The sequence below is a fragment of the Emys orbicularis genome, chromosome 18 (assembly GCF_028017835.1).
Source record: "Emys orbicularis isolate rEmyOrb1 chromosome 18, rEmyOrb1.hap1, whole genome shotgun sequence".
Lineage (NCBI taxonomy): Eukaryota > Metazoa > Chordata > Testudines > Emydidae > Emys > Emys orbicularis.
Genome location: NC_088700.1, coordinates 14,769,665 through 14,795,355, shown reverse-complemented (window position 1 = coordinate 14,795,355; position 25,691 = coordinate 14,769,665). Strand labels below are relative to the sequence as shown.

The 25,691-nt window shown below is 44.9% G+C and overlaps 1 protein-coding gene across 1 annotated transcript in view; it reads right to left on the bottom strand.

Annotated features, from left to right (window-relative positions):
- MEGF9 (multiple EGF like domains 9) overlaps nucleotides 1–25,691 on the bottom strand; it is an 81,307-nt gene that overhangs the window by 10,756 nt on the left and 44,860 nt on the right. The window contains exons 2-3 of the mRNA XM_065419008.1: nucleotides 23,810–24,011; nucleotides 735–874 (exon numbers count right to left, since the gene is read on the bottom strand). Of these exons, the coding sequence (XP_065275080.1) occupies nucleotides 735–874; nucleotides 23,810–24,011 (342 nt within the window). The remainder of the gene's footprint in view (nucleotides 1–734; nucleotides 875–23,809; nucleotides 24,012–25,691) is intronic.

Here is a 25,691-nt window from a genome sequence, read left to right as displayed (position 1 = left end):
TTCCTAGTTGGAGCCCTAGACATAATAAAGGCTCAATATTGCTGTCAAAGTGAATGGCAAAGCCCGCACCAACTTCAATGGGAAGAGGATCAGATCCAAAACGATAGAGTTTGTGGTGCAAGTAGATGATTTTATGCCCTATGCACAAGTACACTTAAATGAAAGATACAAATCAAAGGGATGAGATTGGAGAGATTAGTCTTCTGAGGGCTGTAATACTCTGTCTAATTCTGGTTGTTGGGCTTGGTGTGCAGATGGCTAGGTGGTATTTAGTGGCCTGTGTTACACAGGAGGTCAGACTAGATGATCTGGTGGTCCCTTCTGGCTTTAAACTCTATGACTCTAAATACAATGGCAGAAATCAGGGGACAGTTGACTACAGGTACATCTACACAGGAAGCAGAAACCCACAGCAGCAAGTCTCAGAGCTCGGGTCTATAGACTTGGGCTGTGGAGCTAAAACTAGCTGTGTAGACGTTCCGGTTTGGGCTGGAACCTGAGCTCCGAAACCTACGGAGGGGCCCAAATGTCTATGCAGCTATTTTTAGTACCATAGAATCGAGCCACGTGAGACTCAGTGCCGCGGGTTTCTGCTTGCTATGTAGATGTACTCTGGACTAGATGGTAAGGACCCAAACCACTACTCACTCACCACTGCAACCTCGCTGACGTCAATGGAGCCCCACCAACGTTATGGAGGAGAACTTGGCTCTAAGCAGTCAGAAGTATTGTACCTGTTAAGACATCGCAGCTGTTGGAATAGTTATTGCACTGGCATGGTTCACAGCTGGTTTGGTTGACCCAGTAGTATCCCTCGCGGCACTGGTCACACTTGAAGCCGGTTACCCCAACTTTACACTGGCATTTTCCAAAGCTGCGGAGGAAAAAAACCCAAGAAATTTAAATGTGCTACTTGACGACTCGGTAACTTCTGTTCTCAGTCTCATGGGTGCAATGCTCTCCTTCCCCGAGGGGGAATCTGTTCCTCTTACAACGTCAGGCACATGCAGCAAATGTTCACCAGAAATGTAACTGCTGGAATATAAAACACAAGGGAGTACTACTGGAGTGCAAAACACCTGTACTACCTCATTGAGTTCATGGGGTTGTGTGGGTGTAACTGCACACAGAATTTGACCCTGTATTAGCTTTCAGTTCACACTTTATGGTCTGATAATGGTCCCTTTCTGAGCACAGCAACTCAATGACTCATCCCTCCCTTTGAAAGAGCTCTCTCATTGACTTACATATCTCTAGGTATTGATAGCAATGGGTGACCCTTGTCATAGGCTGTGAATTCTTGAGGACAAAGACTGTCTTCCTCTGTGACTAGAAAGCACTTAAACCATTTTGGGCACTACTGCGATGTAGCAGCAAATGAAAGATGACGACGACAGTTCGGAGTTTGAGTTTGGTTCAGATAAGTAACCCCCTAAAATCAGATGCTTAACCAAAGCTTCTACAAATCTCTGAGTGTACAAAACCGGACTGGAAATTTTGTGAGATCAGGGATATTTCAGTGTTTGAAGTTCTGATCCAGGCTAGAAACTAAAAATGAAGAAAATTCCCCCACCATATCCGGCTATCCCAATATTTCAGAACTTTTTAAAAGGTTCTCCTTGAGAAACGGGCAATGTCATTTCCTCTGGACCAGCCCAGCCATCTATAGCAATGATAGCATGGTTCCAGGGGCCAGAACTGGAATGGGGACTAGAATTGGGCTCTATTTCAACCTCAACCACTATGAGCCGGCTCCAAAGCCCACAGAAGGCAATGAGAGTCTTTCCAGTGACCTCAACAGGCTTTGGAGTAATGAGCCTTTACGTAGCACCTTTCACCTGAAAATCTCAAAGCACTTCACAACCGTGGGCAAGTAATGTCTCCATTTTACAGATGGGAAAGTTCAGAGATGCAAAGTGACTTGCCAAAGATCACAGAGCCAATCGATGGTGCTTCAGAACAGCTGTGGGTCTTGATCTGCCCACCTGTAAAATGGGGACAATAATATCGCCTTATCTCGTGTGAGTATGTGGGGGGGGGGGAGGGAGTTCTAAGGAATAATCCATTAATGCATGTAAGACACTTTGAGATTTCCATATGGAAGGAGCTATTGAAGGGCAAAATATACATATCCATGTATAACACGCATTCCAGTGCTTCTTAATTCCCCGCCTTTTATTCAGCATCTCAGCATTTGCTGTGCCATCCTAAACAAACATCAATTATTCTGGACAGTTCTTGCAGGGGAAGAAGAGACAACTAACCGCATCTACGAAAAGCCGATTAACACTAACAGAGGCTGAGGTCCAGAATAGCTGGATGTACTATTTATGTGTTGTTTTTAATTAAACGCTGTAGATTACAGTGTTTTTGGACAGCACCATTTTTAAAAATTAACATACTTTGGTATTTCTCTTAATAGTTTGCTTGGCAAAAATAGGAAATACCCAAAGCGCCCCCCCCCCCCATACATACACACACACACACACACACACACACACACACAGAAGGAAAACCCACAAATCTAGCCCAAGAGGCTAAACAAAGAAATACTTTCAAAATATGAATTTCAGACACGTTTAATGGACTGATTACAGAAACGAGCAAGAAATATGTTTCATTAGCCTCCACGTCGTATCAGGAACTGCAGCCGGCAGAGGCAGAATTTAAAGAGATGCTGTTAGACAGCTCAGTCCCAAAATGTAGCTTTGACAATAAAAATAGGGTTTCACAAAACCTAAAGTTAATTGAAATGTTTTAATGATGTTTAAACCCAAAGCAAATGGAAACCATTTTTCATTTGCATTTGAACATTTCTCCTGCAGGATTTGCAGCACAGAGCTAGTGTCATGGAGCTAACAGCTCTGTAGAAAACAAGACTGATTAGACTGATAGAGTCAGAAAGTGAAACCAACTAGACCTGTCATTCTAAACCTGTGCCATAGCAGGACTCCCTTTCCCCTCTAGCTGGGACCTCATCCCATCTACCAGTACGGACAAGGGCGGAATAGTTGTGCCTCCCAGATCAAGAATCCATGAACTAGTCTAGCTTCATTGTATAAACTGACTGAAATACATCGGATTTATAAGCTAGAACTCATCTGAGACAGAACAAAGAGGAAGCTTGCAGTGATGGTTAAAGCACAAAGCTAGGAGTCAGAACTCCTGGGTTCTATTACAACAAAGAAAATATTCTATTATATATAAGGTACTTATATGACCATCTCCCTGGTATTATGATACAACTCTTATCTGAAGCAGAAAAATGGCCATTAAAAACAGCTGAGGCGAGGAAACAGCAGTTTTTAGTGTCAAAAGTTACGGTGTATTCTTAACATCCTTTGGTTTGAGCTTGTCATAAGCAAGGAGCTACTTATGGTCCTGGCAAGTTGCAGTCTTGCATCAGTTGAGAACAAGTGGTTGCAACAGTGCCGTTGTGTCCAGCGTGCAGAAGATTACAGGGGGTTTATTTATACAGCTGAGGTTGAAGGAAGTAGAGCATGAGCCTGACCACGAATGTGGTTGGAAGCTACAATTTTGAGGGGTTTAATAAACCTAAATCCTCCCATTCTGACTCTTGCCAAAGGAAGACAACTTGCAAGGGACCATTCAAGATAGAAATCCATTGCACACGCCACCATGGCTACATCATAGCCTTTTCTGCCCTCCCACAACTATTCTGCATGGACAGAAGGCGGCTCTCTCATCAAGAATGGCAGTAGTTGTGGGAAGGGGGAGATAGCATAGGCCAGTGCTAACCAGGGCAGGCATGAATGGAGAGGGAGGAGACAGACCAGATCTGTGAGGGGGACTGGAGCAAGCCCAGAGAGGGCTTAAAATAAATAAAGCAATTTTGAACTGGATCATCAAATGCACTAGGGACCTGAGGGAGGCTGAGGGGATAACAGGTCCGTGCTGCGTTGTACCTGTGTGAAAGTGACGAGTAACCCTCCTGCCCCCAACACACACATATTGCTCCCCTAGAAGAAGGATGGTCTTGCGGTTAGGGGGCTAGTGTGGGACTTTGGAGCCCTGTGTTCAATTCCCTGCACCATCACAATCTCCCCATGTGACTTTGGGCAAGTCACCTGATCTCTCTTGGCCTCACTTCCCCACCTATAAAATGGGGATGACAGCACTTCCCTATCTCATGGGGATTGTCAGTTGAAATACACTGAAGAGCGCTAGGAACTTGGCTTCCAGGGAGATGCAGCAGGAGAGACACTTGGTGAGATGTAACCCTGGTGATGTGCAGAATGCATTTCCATCTTGAATGGTCCCTTGCAACTCTTCTTCTTTCAGCAGTATGGTTTTTAGCTTTCTTAAATCCCAGTGGCCACTGCTGGAGTAGCATAAAGGAGCTATAATGCAAAGAAGAATGGGCTCCTTTATGCTGCTCCAGCAGTGCAAAGAGGCCATAAAGTGGGTGGATATGGCCCCTGGAGAATTTCCCTTGATTTAGAGGTAATCCCTTTGTGGCAAAGAGCCAGCACAATGGGTCTATCCCACTCCCCTGGCATCATGGTCAGAGGAAAAGGGGAAATATTGGAGCTACTCCCAGTTTCTGAAATGGTTCCTTGTGGCCATGAGCAGCCAGGTGCAAGTTAGAGCAGCCCAAAGGCTCAAAGATAGGGTAAGTGCAAAGTGTCCCCATCCCTCTTGTTCCTGCAAAGGGCACAGCTCAGTCAGAACAGGTCCTTGTCGCTCTCTGCTTTGCTAATTATCTCTGCCTCGTTTCAAATTTCAGCTGAAAAACACAGCCGTTGTTCTCCCTGGCTATTGCTGATTTCAAACTGAACTCTAACCAGCTTTAACTCCGGACAGTATTCGGAGATGGCGTACAAATTAAGGGCCCAGTCCCTCATGTGAGTAGTCCCACAAGTCCCATTTCCTAGAGCGGATTCAAATTTAGCCTCCTGGGCTCATTTCCCTTGATTCTGGGGCATTCCCTATTATTTTCTCACCTTAATATTGACCAGGCATTTATTTTAACAGGACCATCCTCCCCAGCAACATCTTTCCAGCCAGACTCCTGCTTCATTTTAAACAAAGTTTTTTTCCTAGGACTCCTCTGTACTTAAAATGTAGTGTTCTTGGGACAACACCCATGGATTTTACTTGTTAGATTAAAAATAACAGGATAGGAAGTTATTTTTAAAAAGTTTTGGAAAGTTTGGTATCAATGCTTCTCTAGGAGGACTTTTCTCCACGTTACACACGGCATAGAGCCAAGTCTTGCATGTGTAAGATTAACTCATTCAGCAAATATAAAGCGTTGCCTGTGGTCACTGCTTCTATAGGATAAAGCCCTTACAACACTCCCTTTCAGAGCTCCAGCCCAGTGAAGACTGTTGAACACTTTTCGAAGCAAAGGTCAATGGTATAAACATGCTGAAATCACAAAAAAAGCCCTGTTACCAGAGCAATTGTGCCCATAAAAAATCCCAAGACTTGAAAGAAAAGACCCACAGTTTAATACTTGAAGAGTGAGAACTGAATTGGATTTGCAGTGCAAGCCAGGAATATTTTGGGGAGGGAGACTATTAAGACACAGCAACATAAATTGCTTGGTTACTATTTCAAATGATTAACCACGCGGAAGCCAACAAGTTTTTAGCTCTCGGCGTTCATGCAGTGGAAGGCCCTGTTGGAAAATCTTGATTTCTGGTCCCAAAGGGTGGCTGCCCGCCTGGGATTCTATTTGGATCTGTGACAGTACATACTTTATACAGGGTGCATGGATTGTACAATGCACTCCAGTCGGACACCACCTAGTGATTCAAAAAAATTCTTGCCACTGCAATGCACAAGCGCATTTAACAGCCCAATTTGGGTCCCTAACAGCACATGAGCATGGGAGGGGTTTAAAAAGTCTGGGGCTGATGCACCATTGCACTGTATGCTAGCAGAGCACAGAGATTTAAATGGAGTCACCTTGGCGGAGAAGAGGAGTAGCACAGAATAAGGACCCTAACAGCTGCTGGAGAATATGGTCTGGGAACACTCCACAGGCTAGATCATCAAGAACCTGGTCCACCAGGGCTAGCATGAAGGAAACCGCACAAGTTAGAAGGAGAGGCACACGGAAATATTACTGTGTGTGGACACTGTTCTCAGATGATCTGGACAGATAAAGGAGTGGAAAGTCTGTAGGGCAATCGCCGGGGGGCGGAAGGGGACGTAAATGAGATAAAAGACTTGCAGAAAAGAGAACCCCACATCAGAACCAGATGGGCTTGTAAAACCTGGTTTGGTTTGGTTTCCGTTCACCAGGGCTGCATTCTAGCCCCTAGGGGGAATGGCCATATGGGAGGCAGGAAACCCCACACCTCTGCAGAGTTGCCTCCACATCATTCCTTGGGGGGCAGGGATGCCTCTCTCCCACCCACCCCTTTTAATCAATGACAGGGGCTCAGGCACTTAGAGAGAGCAGAAGCATCTGAGGATCTTTGAACAGCTCCCTGGGCCAAATCACTCCATTCAGGAGCTGGGTTGCTACGTGGCCCACATTGGTAATGGCAACAACATGATCCCCTTGTCGACAGCACTGGAGGGTGAAGTCATAGGGGCCAAAGGGTGGCTGGGCAACCATCCAGGACCATTTTTCTGGCTGTCAGCTGGCTACTTGGAAACCTTCCTAGACACACAGGGAGCATACTACAGAGAGCAGCTGATGCCTGTCTCCTTCCCCTGATCCTACCCCACACCATGTCCTGAAGCTGCAAAGCACCTATATGCTGAGGGGAATGGAGATCCTTCTGATCAGCTGCCGTCGCCACTACCACCACAATCTCCCTCATCTTGTGGTTTGTGCAATCCTCTGCAACGCACAGCAGAGAGCTGGCTGAGATGTGACACAGGGGCTAGAGGTGTAATACCCCAGCTGGCAGTACATACCCACGCTAGCTCTGATCAAGCTAAAAATAGAAGTGTAGCCATGACAGCATGAGCAGTGGGGTGAGTTAGCTGCCCCGAATATGATCCCATCTGAAACTTGGGGCGGTCAACCCATCCTATCACTTACACCACTGCAGCTACCCTGCTGTTCTTAGCACGCTAGCTCCATCAGACTAGCGCGGTCTATGTAACCCAGCTGGAAATTACATCTCCAATTCCAGTGTAGACATACAGGTGTGTCACACTGTGATCCATACATTGTGCAGTACAATGAACCTTGATGAGACTCCTGCTGCTGTCAGTGGGAGAGTTTCCCACGTCAAAAGGGCCTTCAAGCTGTGATGAGCCCAGGATAGATGAGAGGAGGCATGAACATGTCCTAAGCAGCTGTCCATACAGTATAGTGCTATGGGATACAGAAAATCAATAGACAGTTGTAATAGTTTGGGTTTTCTTTACAAGTGAGGAATCTCAGAGAGTCCATTGCTATAGGACTTTTTTAAAAAATACATTTGATAGCATTCAAGAGCAGGGGTAAAATTCTCTATTCAATTTTCTAGGACAGTTCAAACTTCCTATAGAAAAGTTAAAGAGACAAGGTGGGTGGGGTAATATCTGTTATTGGACCAACTTCTGCTGGTGAAAGAGAAATCTTCAAGCTGCACAGAGCCCTTCAGATCTGTGTCAGCTTGAAAGCTTGTCTCTCTCACCAGCAGAAGAGGGTCCAATAAAAAGATATGACCTCACCCACCTTATCCAGGGACCAACCCAGCTACAAAAATGCTACACCCAACTCTAGCAGAGTTATCATTCTGCTACTAATTGGTATGGGACATTTTCATGGTGGAACATCCCCATTAATACGTGCCGGGAGCATACTGAGCCCTCACACAACCATCACGACCTGTCGGTTGATTTTCACGTTAATTAAATCGGGACATTCACAGATGAGGAAAAGAAGAGCAGAGGAGCCATTAGCACGTGGTTCACTTTCATCTCCTTGCTCCGCTGGTTCCACTACAGCCCTCAGAAGCCAAACACTTGCTCCCCGGCACTAATTTAATAACACCTTCTGTGTGCCGATTCAGAGGCCAAAGGAGCCCCAAGCCCATTATGCAACCCCACTGAGGGCTCCTTTTGTGGAAGGGAGAAGAAGGACGGCTTTATTGGAGCACACATTGGGTCATTGTGTGAAACATTCTTTGCTTTGTGCCAGTGGACAAAATGTGTGTATATGGAATCCATCACCGGAGCCGGAATACTTAACAGCTCTGAAAGGGCATTTTATAAATGTCAAAGGGCCAGATCGTCTGGCCAAAAGCACCGCCTCCATAGTGCCATCTCCCCCGCCCCGGGCACTGGTCACCCCCTCCCTGGGGTCAGGGATATGTGGCTTCAGAGAGGGGGGCCTAGGGCCCTGGCATTGTGCTCTACAAGCCCCATGGATAAGCCAGCTGAGATACCGCAGCCTGGACTGTCTTAACTCCTCCACACTATTAATGGGGACCCTAGGAGCATCAGTGACTGGGGAGAGCAATGACAGTGCTTCTCCTGGGGAGCCGTGTGGTCAGGGAGATGCAGCACAGTGGCCCCGAGCCAGTGGAGACGATCCCAGGAGACGCAGGGGTAGAATCACTCCCCATTGCACAGGCAGTCATCCTCTCCTGACAGAATGATTCCGGGGGAGATTCAATAGAAGGGGTCTTCCAAGGTTGCTATTGTTTGTATTATCGTAGCACGCAGAACCTCATGAATCTGGACCCCATTGTGGCAGGGGCTGTACAGAGCCAGAACAAAAAGACTTCGTTCCAAAGGAGAGGTGACCCAGGCCAATGACCCCTTTTCAGGGCTTATATTAACAGAGATACGGGTATTCAATGGCAAATAGTGAAATGCTATCTGACAATAAGCACAGACCTGTAATGCAGCTTTAAAAGGAAATATTTATGGTGTGGTGAAAAGTTGCCTGGGAGTAACAAAAGATCTGTCTAGGCCAAGTTACTCTGTGGCCAGCTGGAGTGTAAATCCACAGGGCATGAGTGTGCCATGTACTAATTGTCCATGTGGATCCTGCTACCATGCACTAAAAGCTCCCTAGTGCACTCTGCTCTTAGACTGTGTAATTAACTGCACACTAGGAAAAATTTACAGAGTCTGTGGCACACCAGTGTTCTGTAGCTTGCCACGCCAGCTTGCCACACAGTAATGGTTCACCTAGATAAGACTTAACAGCAGTACTTGATCTTTAAGCACCTGCTCCTGGATGCCTTGCATGCTGAAAGCTCCCATGGGGAAGAATGGGAGTTGGGGATGCACGAGGAATGTAGGATTGGGCCATGGAGCATTAGAAGTGTGAAGGACATTGACATTAGGTTGCTCTATTTAGGGATATGGGGCCAGATCCTCAGCTGGAGTAAGTCAAAACTGACCCACGGAGTGACCCCAATTTACAGCAGCTGAGGATCTGGTCCATAGTTTCTTTAGTACTGGTTACCTGAAGTCCTTGGGACTGCACCAGCGTAACACAGAAGAGAATTTGGCTCCACGTATTTTCTACACTCAGGCCACGTCTACACTTAAACCGCTATAGTGGCACAGTTGCAGCGCTTCAGTGTAGGTGCTCGCTACAGTCAGGGGAAGGCCTCCCCTGGAGCTGTAATTAATCCACCTCCCCGAGAGGCAATAGCTAGGTCAACGGAAGAATTCCGTACCTGGGTTGACCTAACGTTTACGTGTAGGCCTGGCCGGAGCATCTGATTCTCCTCTCATCCACAGTTTCTTAACCAGCATTCATTTTCCTTCACAAACTGGTATGAGGAGAAATAGCCTCTAAGTGTTTATTCGCCCCATTGTCAATCAGCCACTGCTGTGGATCAGGAATTAAAACCTCATCGCTCATGGGCCAGGTTAGGGGCTGGACTATCCTGCCTCAAGTTACCAATACCACGCAGAGTTAAAGCAGAAGTGACTGGCTCACACAAATCCAGAGAATGTATGTATGTGAGCCTTTTTAGTCATCTTTTCTGGATATTCAGTAATCAGAAAAACAAGGTTGTGTCTCTTGGCAGGTTTGTCTGGTATTGTCATCATTTTTAAAAAACACCCTTATGGCAAAAACCCAATTATGCAGATGTCCTGCCTAATGAAGTGTTTTTGCAACCAAAGGAAAGGGCCCCCAAGATTGTAAAAGTGAGCTCTCCTTCTAAGGCCTGGAATCTGCAATGTTAGAGCCTTTATTCTCCTATTATGAAAAAACATTTTTGCAAAGATTTTCGAGTCGGATTTTGACCTTCATTACAGCAGTGCAAATCCAAAGTAACTCCGCTGAAGTCTGAGGAATTACACAGGTGCAACCGCTCAGAACTTAGCCCCTAATAGTTCACTCCATTGTTGTTGTTTTCATTACGATAGCACCTAGAGGCCCCAACCAAGACCAGGGACCCATACCAGGCATTGTTGGAATATGGAGTAAGAGACAGTCGCTATCCCAAAGAGCTTACAAAGAATGGGAAGAGAAACAGGCAGAGAAAGGTAAAATGATTTGCCCAAGGTCACACAGCAGAACTAAGAATAGAAAGCAGATCTCCACCATCCCATAACAGTGACCTAGCCACCAGCTCACCACACTCCTGCTTCCTAGACTACAGTGAATACTTTAGATCGAGGATTTTAGAAGTCTTGATTCAGTATTTTTAAGAGCACTGATTCATCCAGCCGGTGAGGTGCAGCTCTAGGGCAGAAACATAGGAGTGGGGAAGCCTACTAGAGGGAAATAACAGCATTTCTTGGAGGCCACAGCAGCTGTAAGAGAGAGGGTAACAACCAGCAATTTTCTGCTGGAGGAGCCGTCAGTTAATAAATTGCTTCGAGGGAGAGAAGTTTGTGAATTACTCCTGTCAGCAAACAAAAGTAATATCCAGGTTCACCATTTACGGACTACGGGGGGTTTAATAAGCTGTAAAAGACGAGAAATCATAACAGATACTTAGCTAATTTAAGCACACAACAAAACATACTCTTAGCCACTTTCCACTGCTTTTATGTTGCCCACATGTAACAATTTCCATTAGAAATAAAAACTCGTTCATTCACAGAGGTGCTGACAAGGCATTAGTTGGGAGATGAACCATCACTTCTGCTCTGCTAGTCAATAAACATGGGAGCAGTTATTTTAAAAGAAAAAAAATAAAGGTTTGGGCTCGGTTTTTCTAAGGGGCACATGGGACTTAAGCACTCAGGGCCAGAGTTAAAGGGATTTAGGCACCAAAAGACGCAGAGAGGTGCATAGTGGGATTTACAAAAGTGATTACGTGACTTTCAATGGGAGTTCGGTGCCCAACCTACTTAGGTGCTTTTGTAAAACTAGGCCCACTAGGCCGCTCGCTACATCTTTAGGAACCTAAATACCTTGGTGAATCAGGCCCCCAGCTCTCAATGCCCAACTCTGCTAGGCTCTTTTAGAAATTCATAGATTCATAGATTCTAGGACTGGAAGGGACCTCGAGAGGTCATCGAGTCCAGTCCCCTGCCCGCATGGCAGGACCAAATACTGTCTAGACCATCCCTGATAGACATTTATCTATCCTACTCTTAAATATCTCCAGAAATGGAGATTCCACAACCTCCCTAGGCAATTTATTCCAGTGTTTAACCACCCTGACAGTTAGGAACTTTTTCCTAATGTCCAACCTAGACCTCCCTTGCTGCAGTTTAAGCCCATTGCTTCTTGTTCTATCCTTAGAGGCTAAGGTGAACAAGTTTTCTCCCTCCTCCTTATGACACCCTATTAGATACCTGAAAACTGCTATCATGTCCCCTCTCAGTCTTCTCTTTTCCAAACTAAACAAACCCAATTCTTTCAGCCTTCCTTCATAGGTCATGTTCTCAAGACCTTTAATCATTCTTGTTGCTCTTCTCTGGACCCTTTCCAATTTCTCCACATCTTTCTTGAAATGCGGTGCCCAGAACTGGACGCAATACTCCAGCTGAGGCCTAACCAGAGCAGAGTAGAGCGGAAGAATGACTTCTCGTGTCTTGCTCACAACACACCTGTTAATACATCCCAGAATCATGTTTGCTTTTTTTGCAACAGCATCACACTGTTGACTCATATTTAGCTTGTGGTCCACGATAACCCCTAGATCCCTTTCTGCCGTACTCCTTCCTAGACAGTCTCTTCCCATTCTGTATGTGTGAAACTGATTTTTTCTTCCTAAGTGGAGCACTTTGCATTTGTCTTTGTTAAACTTCATCCTGTTTAACTCAGACCATTTCTCCAATTTGTCCAGATCATTTTGAATTATGACCCTGTCCTCCAAAGCAGTTGCAATCCCTCCCAGTTTGGTATCATCCGCAAACTTAATAAGCGTACTTTCTATGCCAATATCTAAGTCGTTAATGAAGATATTGAACAGAGTCGGTCCCAAAACAGACCCCTGCGGAACCCCACTCATTATGCCTTTCCAGCAGGATTGGGAACCATTAATAACAACTCTCTGAGTACGGTTATCCAGCCAGTTATGCACCCACCTTATAGTAGCCCCATCTAAATTGTATTTGCCTAGTTTATCGATAAGAATATCATGCGAGACCGTATCAAATGCCTTACTAAAGTCTAGGTATACCACATCCACAGCTTCTCCCTTATCCACAAGACTCGTTATCCTATCGAAGAAAGCTATCAGATTGGTTTGACATGATTTGTTCTTTACAAATCCATGCCGGCTGTTCCCTATCACCTTACCACCTTCCAAGTGTTTGCAGAGGATTTCCTTAATTACTTGCTCCATTATCTTCCCTGGCACAGAAGTTAAACTAACTGGTCTGTAGTTTCCTGGGTTGTTTTTATTTCCCTTTTTATAGATGGGCACTATATTTGCCCTTTTCCAGTCTTCTGGAATCTCTCCCGTCTCCCATGATTTTCCAAAGATAATAGCTAGAGGCTCAGATACCTCCTCTATTAGCTCCTTGAGTATTCTAGGATGCATTTCATCAGGCCCTGGTGACTTGCAGGCATCTAACTTTTCTAAGTGATTTTTAACTTGTTCTTTTTTTATTTTATCTGCTAAACCTACCCCCTTCCCATTAGCATTCACTATATTAGGCATTCCTTCAGACTTCTCGGTGAAGACCGAAACAAAGAAGTAATTAAGCATCTCTGCCATTTCCAAGTTTCCTGTTACTGTTTCTCCCTCTTCACTAAGCAGTGGGCCTACCCTGTCTTTGGTCTTCCTCTTGCTTCTAATGTATTGATAAAAAGTCTTCTTGTTTCCCTTTATTCCCGTAGCTAGTTTGAGCTCATTTTGTGCCTTTGCCTTTCTAATCTTGCCCCTGCATTCCTGTGTTGTTTGCCTATATTCATCCTTTGTAATCTGTCCTAGTTTCCATTTTTTATATGACTCCTTTTTATTTTTTAGATCATGCAAGATCTCGTGGTTAAGCCAAGGTGGTCTTTTGCCACATTTTCTATCCTTCCTAACCAGCGGAATAGCTTGCTTTTGGGCCCTTAATAGTGTCCCTTTGAAAAACTGCCAACTCTCCTCAGTTGTTTTTCCCCTCAGTCTTGATTCCCATGGGACCTTACCTATCAGCTCTCTGAGCTTACCAAAATCTGCCTTCCTGAAATCCATTGTCTCTATTTTGCTGTTCTCCCTTCTACCCTTCCTTAGAATTGCAAACTCTATGATTTCATGATCACTTTCACCCAGGCTGCCTTCTACTTTCAAATTCTCAACGAGTTCCTCCCTATTTGTTAAAATCAAGTCTAGAACAGCTTCCCCCCAGTAGCTTTTTCAACCTTCTGAAATAAAAAGTTGTCTGCAATGCAGTCCAAGAATTTGTTGGATAGTCTGTGCCAGCCTTTATGTACAGATCATACCAAACATAAGGCTGGCTGGATCCGCCAGTGACATCAGCAATGCTGTTTCAATCCATGGGAACAAGGCGGGCAGGGTCAGTCTCTCAAAGGGAGACCCCTACACGGAGGGCACACACGGGTGCCAAGACTGTCTATCAAGTGGAATTCCCCTTTCAGACTCAGTGCATCCTCTGCTGCAGGGGACACAGTGATGTATAAATGTTCCTAGGGAGGCTCCTTTTTCATGTCCTTTGCTGGGCATACAAGGCGTGAGATCCCCCTCCGGGGGCAGAACATCTACACTTTGACATTTACAAGCATACATTACAATTTCTTTTTAAGTGGTACAGAATGACAAGATATCCCTCTAACGTGACATACCCCACGCCTAAGGCTACAGGCACGAACCCTGGGTATTTGCTGAAAACCTCTACAAATTCAGCTTTGAATACCAATAGGCTGCCCTATTAGCTAGACAACTGCATAACGAAGCAGGGAGATAACAGAATGCTGCGCAGTGCTACAGTGCATTTCAGCCTGAACTAATTAAGCCTCACAACACCTCAGTGAGGGGAAGTAAAGATTGCTATCCCAATTTACAGATGGGGAAACTGAGGCATGGAGAAGTGAAAGGAATTTTCCAACGTTGCTTGCCAAATCAGTGGCAGAGCCAGGACCAGAACCCAGCAGACTTGACTCTCGGTCTCTGCTTTAATCTTTAGGCCTTGTTTTCACTATGAAAACAAGGTGCATTTTTAACCCAGGTCAAGTCAATCCTTGTGAACTAACCAGTGTTATTAACCTAGTGAAGACCAGATTTGTATTAGCTGGTTCAGGTAAAGGTTTAATAAAGATTAAAACTACCACTACCTCGTCTTCACTAGGATCATGACACAGTTTAGTCTAACATGCGTTAGCTTAACCTTCTTTCAAAATACAGCTATTTTTCCAAGAGAAGTCACAGCCATATACATCTCTTCCAGTCTCTAATGGCTTGTCTACATGGAAAGTTATACCAGGATAAGATATGGTGTGAATTTAAACTGCTGTAGCTGCACCAGTATAACTCCCTGTGTGGGCAATCTTACTTCGATGTAAGTGTGTCTTTTTCTGGTTTAGTTTATGTTGCTTTGGAAGTGGTTAGGATAGACAGAAAAAAAAGGCTCTCTTATTCTGGAGTAAGAGTGCCACATGGGGAGTTATACTGGCACAACCACAGTAATATAACTGGATATGTTTCCTGTATAGACAAGCCCTGAGTTGACCGTCTTTTCCTATGCCCTAGTGAGGGCAGCACCCTTTTTAACCAGGAGAATCCAGTACTTCCCCAGGATTCCCGTACAGTGAAAGGATAACCTCAAAGGAAGCCCAGAACTGTGGCTTGCTAAATACTAGGTATGCTGACAGTGGAGGATTTCCCCCCACTGTATCAGCTGTGCAGGATGTGGACAGCAAAAAGCCCAGCGAGGAGCAGGTCCCTGGCACAGGCACGAGGGAGGGACAGTATATCCTAGCCAGCTTAGCCTCACTACATTGGAATTACTCCACGGAGACCCCGGAGCTTCCGCTGCTCTGCGCTGACCCATGCTGCTATTAGGAAGGCTGAAGACAACCTTCCCCGCCTTCTCTCTTGGTTCCTTTCCCAGCTACAGAAAGTGGGAGATTAGAGGTCAAGCAGAGGCCTTGTGGAGGAATCTCAACTGCTTTCACATAATAAAAATACAGGCGCCTATTCAGTTTTTAAGTAATTGATTCAACCAATCCAGGCTCTGTTAACTTTCTTCAGGGTAATCTGTCCCCTTGGCCAAGAAACAGTGCCCAAGACCCACCTGAGTGTGCCAGACAGAACCTTGAAAAACTAATGGCAAAGCTCTTCTGATTTGCTACACCTGAGCATGCGGCAAGAGACACAGGTTGTCTGGGATGCTAGAGGAGGAAGCTGCAGCATCCACGGAGAAGGGGATTTTGTTTTGAGCTGAGGCCAGCGTGACACAGCTCTTAATTCCTTGGGCAGACAGCTCCACACCCAGAGCTAGCACGGCAGATGTAAGGTGCCACCTCTTCCTGGTTGGTGCTGTTTCGAAGTCCACTCTAGTCACACAGACGTTGGTATGGAGACAGTTTACACAGGTGGGCTAGTGGCTTAGATCCTAACCTCCAAATCAAGAGACCTGGGTTCTAGTCCGAGCTCTGCATGCGACCTTGGGTCAGTCACTTTACTTCTATGTCCTCCTCCTACCCTTTGCCTGTCTTTTCTACTTGGACTGTTAGCTCTTCAGGGCAGGGACTGTCTCTTTCTATGGGTTCATACAGCGCCTAGCACAAGGGGGCCCGACTTCAGTTGGTGTTCCAAGTTCTACTGGAACACAAACAGTAATAATAAAAACAGACATTTTATCCTTGACGCTCTAGTCCCATAATACATTCAAGTCACCTGATTATATTTTTAGAAAACAGTTTGCTGTAATAGCTAAACAGAAAGCAAAACAATGAGGCAAGATGACATTTTAACAGAGCAAAATTAAAACCAGTTTCAAAACCACTCTGAACTGGCCAGTGGGCCATGTACGGAAACGCACCATCCCAGAGGAGACAGTGCTGATCTCTACAGATAATCAAGTCGAAAAAAGGCCTTTGACTAGCAGCAGCAGAGTCCATGCATAGTGACAGCACTGTCAGGTCAATGTTCACTCCTAAAATCAACCCTATGCCTGGGGAAATGGTTTTTGTTTTGGTTTCTTTATTCTATGGTCTGTACTGGAGGTCTAGTTAATAATTAGCACATTGGGGTGGGGTGGATGACACGCTGTAGGGTAAAGCGTGTTTTTTAAAAAAAAATACAGTTGTCCTTTAAAAAGCAACCTTTACAAAAGTGCATGCAAGCTGATATATAGGAGATATGCCCTTTTTCTCCTTAGAGCTCAGCCTCTAGGAAATGCGCTTCTCAAATCAAGGACTGTCTAGACTGGTCAGAGTCCAGAATTATGTTCCGGGTTTACTGAGACAGTCTTCCCTTGAATATGCACTTTTTAAAAGGGGTACATGGGTATTAACTTATGCAACACGTGTGAACTTGTTTTTAAAAAATAGCTTAAGGTATTTTCATTATATTATCAAAAAAAACCCAAAACGACTATGGGCCCATTATGGGTATTATGGTAGTACTCAGCAGGTCACAGCTCTGTCTGTAGGCCCATTGGGCTAGCTGTTGTAAATACACATAATAAGGGACAGGGCCTGTCCCAAAAACTATTGTATTGTCCACTCCGCTTTTCTATTGTAAGATCTCTGGGGCAGGAACTGTCTGCTGCTCTCTGTTCGTCCAGTGACTACCACATTGGGCCCCCTTTCTCTATTGGTTCCTAGGGGCTACCATTATTATTAGATTGTAAGTTTGTTTATTATAAACAGGTAAGACACAAGAAGAGCATGGGGACGGGGGGGAGAGGATGGATTGTTAGCCCCATTTTACAGATGGGGCACAGAGGCACGGAGAATAAGTACCTTGCCCAAGGTCACACAGGGTGTCTGTGGCTGAGCTTGGAATTGAACCCAGATCTGTCGAGTCCCCGTGCTTTAGCCATGAGACCATGTGGGGCCAAATCCTGTTCTTAGATACCCACAGGCAGCTCCTATCAACTTTGACAAGGGGGTGGGGGGGGGTGATAGGTCCCCACACCTGAGGACACTTTGGCTCTAGAGTTTACACCAGAATCTTTTGGGCAGGGACCACCTTTACACTGGACTTGTGTAGAGTGTGTACACATAGACTCAGACTTTAAGGCCAGAGGGGACCATCATGATCATCTAGTCTGACCTCCTGCATATTGCAGGCCACAGAACCTCACCCACCCACTCCTGTACTGTATAGCAAAGTGGGGGCCCAATCCCGAGTGAAAGCTCTAGGTGCTACCACAGTACAGATAATAAATAATAACAAAATTACACAAAGTACCAGCTCAACAATCCATCATGAAAGTCCCAAATACATTTCCTCTCCTGTCCCACAGTCAAATATCCATAAGGATTTAGTGCAATATGTTTGCAACCTACAGGCCATATTCACCCGCTTTAACTCCTGTGAATGCAGTAGAGTATTTGGCCCTTTGTTTTTTGTTTCCCATTTAATTTTTTCACACACCCGCATCACTGTGCAAGAGTCTGCCCATCTTGTAGCAATATTGATGTTCCTAGTTCTGTAACAGACAACTGACCTACTTTTTTTTAAATACCTGGAGGTCATTTCTGTCTGTGGCAAAATGCACTGGGTGTGGAATTAGAACCAGAGAGCAGCTTTTTATTCACAGCATTATCTCACTTCCCCCCCAACCCACCTTATTTTCTCCTACTTTTGCTTTTTGCTCCCTCTTCAAAAAGCTGTAGAATTCCACCACATCCCAAATTCTGAGATTGCCGCCAAAGGATGCTGCCAGAATATGAAATCCTTTGGATAAAATTCTACAGACGCCCTTTCTGACACGTTCAGGGGTCTGTCCAGGTGGAGTTAAGGGAAAGATCTTCCAAATTACAATGGGTAGGTAGTCAAGTATCAGAGGGGTAGCCGTGTTAGTCTGGATCTGTAAAAAGCAACAAGGAGTCCTGTGGCACCTTATAGACTAACAGACGTATTGGCGCATAAGCTTTCATGGGTGAATACCCACTTCGTCAGACGCATGTAGGGTAGGTAGATGTCAAAATCCCACACAACTCCCCTTTGTGCCTTTGGGAATCTTTCCCTAAATTTCCAATGACACTTCCTGGACGATTCTATTTTACAAGGTATATAGTGGTTAAAACTGTAGGGCTGGGAGTGGGGAGATGAGCTCTTATGCCAACTGACTGATGTGTGAAGCTAGACATGTGACTCAAGGCCAGACTATGAAGTGAACCCCTCACTCACATTCACCTGAGCACGTGCCCATTCACTCCAATGGGACTGCTCACCAGTGTGGTTCACAACCCCATCTTTGGGAACAGATCCTGATATCCTCAATCAGGTCGGGAAACATCTTTCTCCACAAGTTGTCTCTGCCATTGATTACATGCAGTATTTGTGAGATAAGGTCCTATTCAACCTGAGTTTCAGGATATCAGAACCTGGCCCTTGACTGCTCTGGTCCTCAGTTTCCCACAAGAGGACAATACTCATCTGACCTTTCTGAAGCATTTTGAGTAGGGCTAGTCACAACTTTGAATTACCATTCCACAGGAGAGTCTGACATTTCAAAATTTGTTTTCATTTCAAATCAGAAGCAACCTCCTCCTCCCCCCCAAAAAATTATGGAAATTTCCTGTAAATCAAAGCTTTTGAAAAAAAATTGTTATGGGTCAACATTTTTCGCATTTCTATTTTGACTTGATTTTGTATTATAATTTGTAATATTTGAAAGAGATTTCAAAATGTAAAGTTGGAACCTTATCAAAACACTTTCCCCCAATTTTTATTTTCAAAATGAAATATTGTCAAAAATCAACCTGTTCCCCCCAGAAAGAATTTCCATTTTGACAAAAGAGTTTTCCAATGAAAAAAACATTCCATTGGGAAAAAATTTTTTGACGTGCTCTAATTTTGAAATCCCAGGAAGGAAGGTACTATAAAGCACTAGATATTCTTATGGTTGTGAAGATCTGGGATGCAGTTTCAGATCCTCAAAGGTGCATGCTACCCGTACTTGTTTTGGTGAGAGATCAGCAGTGTCTTCCTTGTACTTCACCAATAAATCAGCTTGGAAAAGAGACGACTAAGTGGGGAATCTGATAGAGGTCTATAAAATCATGACTGGTGTGGAGAAAGTAAATAAGGATGTGTTATTTACTTCTTCTCATAACACAAGAACTAGGGGTCACCAAATGAAATGAATAGGCAGCAGGTTTAAAACAAACAAAAGGAAGTATTTCTTCACACAACACAGTGTCAACCTGTGGAACTCTTTGCTAGAGGATGTTGTGAAGGCCAAGACTATAACAGGGGTCAAAAAAAAGAACTAGATAAATTCATGGAGGATAGGCAGGGATGGTGTTCCTAGCCTCTGTTTGCCAGAAGCTGGGAATGAGCGACAGGGGATGGATCACTTGATGATTCCCTGTTCGTTCCCTCTGGGGCACCTGGCATTGGCCACTGTTGGATGACAGGATACTGGGCTAGATGGACCTTTGGTCTGACCCAGCATGGCCGTTCTTATGTTACTTCTGCCTGCAAGCCCTGGCTGCAAGAACGGTCAATGAGGTAAAATTAAATCAAACCTTCCCTGTTACATTAATTCCAGCAGAGGCTGCCCTTCGCTGCCCTTCCTGCTGATCCCACAAGAAGCTCTGGAACACACCCTCCTCTCCACTGACTCACTCTCTTGCAACTACTTCCCATTTCCTTCATGGTACCTCTACCTCCCCAGCCTCTGAATCCATGACATCTTCCTCAACCCAGCTACTCAAATAAGGGGCTGAGATTCAAGGTTCCAGTCTGGGCCCTGTCAGCAGTTCTGACCTTTCTGCTGCATGCCCTTTACCCTGCATGATTTGACTGAAGTAATTCAAATAAGAGAAATCAGGGTGTGTTTTTCCCTTGACTCTTAGCCGGTGTAAATAAAATGGAGGGGAAAAACCATCTGATGAAAGGGTTGAAACTACAACGGCTTAGCAAGCAGAACTCCCTCCGAAGCCAATGGAGTCCCAGGCACCGAGGGACTGAATTAAGCCCTAAAACTGCACATGGTTTACATTGCAAAGAAAGGCTGATCCTATTCTTGTGAAATTAGGGTATAAGATTATATTCAGAGTTCAGTGTGCAGCTGCTCCATACCAGTCAGTGATGGGGCTGGAATTCTTCCATAGGAGCTCTGCAAGTGGAGGCAACAGCAGCGGGCACTGACTCAAAGCATCATCTCCTTTCAGTGCTAGCCACACACCCTCCCCCAGCCAGCACCATTTGCCTCCTGTGGGCTGCCAGTGAAGGGGAGGTTGCAGCTGCTTACCATGTCCCTGGTTGAGTTTCCACTGCCAGGAAGCCTCTGTTAGTGTCTATTAGTGTGGAAGCCAGCACAGACTCCAGATGGATAATACCCACTGTGACAGAGTTCCCCATTTAGACATTGGATTTCCTCTACTAGAGCAGATCATTGGACCATCAAGCCAAGTCACCTAGGTCCAACAGCACAATCCTTTACAGTAAGAAAAAAATCCTTCAAATCATCTAGACAGTCATGCTATGCTATTCATGGGGGGATTCCTTCCTGACCCCTGTGGCAATCAGCTCCTACCCTGAAGCATGAGACTTGATTCACCTTAAAATCCAATATAAGGTAACGAAACTGCCAAGCTGAAACCGCTCTTGGAGTTGAGGGAGGGAGTTGCTTCTTTTGCTTGGTGTAAAATACATGCTGCTGCACTGCGGGGAGCATCAAGTGAGAGTGAAGACTGGCAGCAGAAAAAGACGACAGTGTGCAACAGTAGTGGAGTGTAAAAATATTTAGGGTAGGCAGGCTGTGGAATGGAATGAAAGCAAACGGGAGCTGTTACTTCAGTCCACAAAAAACTTTTAGTAAACAGCTTTTGACTCAATAGGACACCCTTAGCTGCAGAGCTCTTTCTACACAGGGATTGTGAGAGCTGAGGTGTATTTCACAAGAAGTGAGACTAGCTGTTGTTATGCGCTACAAGCACAGGAAGGAACAACCTCATCAAATAATATTAAGTATCTGATGCATCCTTAACAGAAAGAGAATTCAGTAGTTACCAGCAGTACCCTTGATGCTGTCCTTAGGGTAGGACAGTGCAGTCTAGAATTCTGCTCAACTGTATTATCAAACCCCTGAACTTGCCTGATTCTGGGTTCTCATTTTCAAATGCAAAATTCAGCCTAAGCTCTGAGCCAGTCAGTAAAGCTACGTCTGAGCCAATCTGGGACAGATCCTGGTTTCACAGAAACAAGGAACCATTCAGCACTTTGATTAGAGGTGGGTCCAGATCAAAAACCTTTGGTGAAGTTCTGATCTGGATGTAAACTTTACAGCAGGCTCTCATCTCTACAATGGGCCAAATGACCCAACTCCCCTCCCCACTTCAGGAGCCTGCAGGCAGTTTCACAGCCTGCAATAGAGTCAATGCGACCGTCTGCCGCTCAGGACCATGGCTAGCTTTGACAGCATCTTGCTTTGAGCCTGGGCTTTTTACAAACCCCAAACTCGGTTGTTAGAAAACCACATGAGCCCAAGGCCAAAGAAAAGGCTTGTCCTACCCCTTTCAAGTTGAAACAGCGGATTTTGCATGGTTCTAGGGGGCTCTTCTAAGCTGCATGAAATACCCCAGATAAAGGGACTAGAATCCTACTGAACAACCAATTACAACACAGGAATGATATGGGCACTGCAAAAGGGGCTTTGTTCTTAAGGCTGCTAGACCTCTAATGACTCACTGCAGGGTCATCCTCTAACCCGAACATTTCCCCCACATTCCTTCCTGAAGATGGCCCATGACTTTTGGCAAAGACAAGCAGCTACATCCCTAAATTGGCCACTATCCAGCCAGCTTTTATTATTGCATCTCCTTTCTTTCTCAACCATGTGTGTCCTTAATTCCCTCACTGCAGATGAGTTGGCACATTCTCACCCCTTGTGTTTCCAAATAAGAGGCCAGATCTGATTGCCTTACTTATGTGAGGGGTCATGCTGAAATCAGGGAAGTGCATGAGATTTGGCCCAGGATTTCTCAGCAGAGCTGTCACGTTGCACCAAACAGACCCAGGAAAATGCATGGGGGGGGGGGGGGAGGGCGGGAGAAACACATTGGACACTGTTATTCATTTCACCTGCAGTGGCAAGCAATTTGAGTTTCTAAAGCTGCTGACAGAGCAGTGAGCTACACTATGTACTTTCTACAGCTGTTATCAACGTCACTAGCCTGCGCGTAATCCCAGAAGAATGTAACCGTTCAGCAATCATTAACAAATAATCGGTTACAGGATTAGGCCCTACTACTCTGAGTTTAAACACTTAGCTACCAGCATAACCCTAAATTTTCAACAGTGACTAGTGATACTGGGTGCCTTCATTTCTGGGTTTCCAACCTGAGATGCCTTAAAAGAGCCAGATTTTCATCCACCCTCTGAGAATCAGGCCCATTTGAGAGGTCACAGGCTGAGCACCTAAAAACCCTGGAAAAATGTAGGCTGCATTATTTTTCTTTATTTACATTGCTGTAGTGCCTAAGAGCCCCAGGCACAGACCAGGCACTGTGCCAGGTGCTGTACCAACACACTATAAAACAATGGTCCTTGCCTCACAGAGTTTACAGTACCTATTACCATGAATAACCCCTGTGCTGAGCCTATGAGGAGAGTAATGAACTGGTGAGTCTAGAGAAGGCCAGGAGATTCTAACTCTGAATTAAATGGTTATTTTGTGTAATTAAACCAGACCTCAGAGGAAGAGGGTAATTCAAAGGCACCGGTTTTGGAGATCTGACTGGGAAAGGAGGGAAACTGAGGCAGCAGTGCATCCAACAATGGAAGAAGCAAGGGCCCGTTACAGTCTCTCATTCAACTATTTCTTTTGTGATGCTCAGAGAAAGAAAGTCACAAAGCTCTGTTTGAGATCCCAGCCTCTGATGCAGGAAATAACCTTTGAAAGTGACCTCTCCCAACACCCCACTGCGCGCCTCCACCCACTCTTCCCTGGTAAATGAAGGAAATCTTGTGTGAGGAGAGATGCACAGGGAATTAGAGGAGAAATTCTGCAGCAGCAGACATTCAGCTCAGAAATGGAAGTTAACTCCCTTGTAAGTTGCTAGGTTTTTTGCTAGAGCTATGGATATTTTTATAATCTGATCTTTAAAAGAAGGGGCAGCATATGCTTCATGAATTTTTATAAGACCAGCTTTTTAATTTTTTTATATATATATATATACACACACACACACAGAGAGACACACACACACACCACACTATGTGAGGAGATCCCACACCTGAGCCTCAAAATACACCCTGGATATCAAAATACATCCAAGTTACAAAACATGGCATACAATCCCTGGGGAGGCTTATTGAAATGTCATGTTACTTACTTGTCACAAAGGGAGTTGACAGAGCCTTTGGAACTGCAGCCACACGGAAGGCAGAGCCCACTGGTTTGGTTCAGGAGATATCCCTCCTCGCAATTTTCACACCGCAGACCAGTGTAGCCTTTGTGACACTCGCACTGTCCTGTTGAAGTATTGCACTCATTCACACTTGCACTCCCAAGAGCACTGCAGTTACACAGATAGTCTGCAAAAGGAAAAAGAAACTGAAATTAACATGCTCTAGTCATAAAATGAAGTATATAAGCATTGGGGGGGGGGGGGGGAAATCGCTAAACATGCAAAAATTGCCAGGAGCACATTTGGGGCAACCAGGCTTGCATGCTCATTCTGTGTGTGTAGCTTTGAAACAGCATTGCCAATCCCAAACAGTCAAAGATCATGAGTCAGGGCCTCAAAAATCATGAGACTGGCTTAAAAAAAGAAAACAAAACACCAAACATGAGGGTGTTTTTGTTGGGGTTCTTCATATTTACTTTCTGGTGTTTGAGCCTCTGGGATTCATGTTTTCAAGCTTTTCTTCCTACAATTATGAGGGCTAGAAACTTACTTTAAAAAAAAAAAAAAGTTGAGACTCTCCCATAATCACATGACTCGAGGAGCTGGGGCTTTTGGAAAGACACCAAATATCACAAGACTCATGATAAAACTGCAACATTTGGCAACGTTGCTATTAGAGCACCTCATAATTCATGGATTTATCTTCACCACACACCAGTGAGCTAAGTCGGTATTATTATCCCCTGTCATTATTATTATTACAGATGGGGAACTGAGCAGAGAGAGAGGTGAAGGGCGAGATTTTCAAAAAACCTCAACGCATCGAGAGCTGAGCACTTTTGGAGTGCTGATTGCAAGTGGCACAACAACAGCTGTGGGTACTGCCCAAGTTTCAAAATCTAGCCCTGATGATGGTGCCTATAAAAGAGGCACCGATCTCTTCGGAAAATGTGCCTCTGACTGTGGAGGCTGAGCATCTGAAAATCTGGCCCTAAAATGACTTGCCCAGGATCAACCACAAGAAAATCCTTCCTCTCATCACCTAAAACAGAATGAGCCAATTTCAGCCTTGCTGTCGGCAGGCAGAACTCCACTAGAGTCACCGCAGGGCTATCATCTGATCCGAAGAGCCATTCAGGCACGCACCCCCGTCCAACTGACTTTCATGGAAGTTCTTCATTTGGAAGGTTTACCGAACCCAGCCCTCAAAGGGCAGAGGCAAAAGATCAAACCACAAGTTCTCAATCTACATAAACTGAAGTGTTTAGAATAAAATCAGAATTCCTCCCCAGCAAACTAGAAACTGACACTATTAGTTTTAGCTTCCCTTCTTTACTGGAAAATATTGGGCGCTTAATAATTCAAAGTATTTATCTACCAAGACTGAATTATGAATAAGGTTCATGTCCGACATGGCAAACAGGCTTCGAGGGAGTTAAGAAACACTGATGATTATTTACCGAGAGCAGCCAGAGTGCATGATGCCGTACAGATGGAGGCAGTTGCCATAGCCACTGACCGGAAGAATTTACAATCAAGAACCCAGTCTCACCCACTTTACCCCCAGGAGTCACCCCACTGAAGCCTACTGGAGTTTTGCCTACTGGAGCACTGAAGTGGGCCTAAAATTAATAAAATACAGTATTTCAGTATTTGTACTTCACAATTATAATGTACACTTATGTCCCAATCCAGCAGTCCATCCCTATTGAGCAAAGCACTTAATCATATGCCTAATTTTATAAACTTGTTTACGTTTCACTGAAGTCAAGGAGACTTGAACACATTTAGCTTTAGGCACATGCTTAAGTGTTGGTCTGAACAGGGATGGATTTCAGAATGTATTTAAATGTTTTGTTGAACTGGA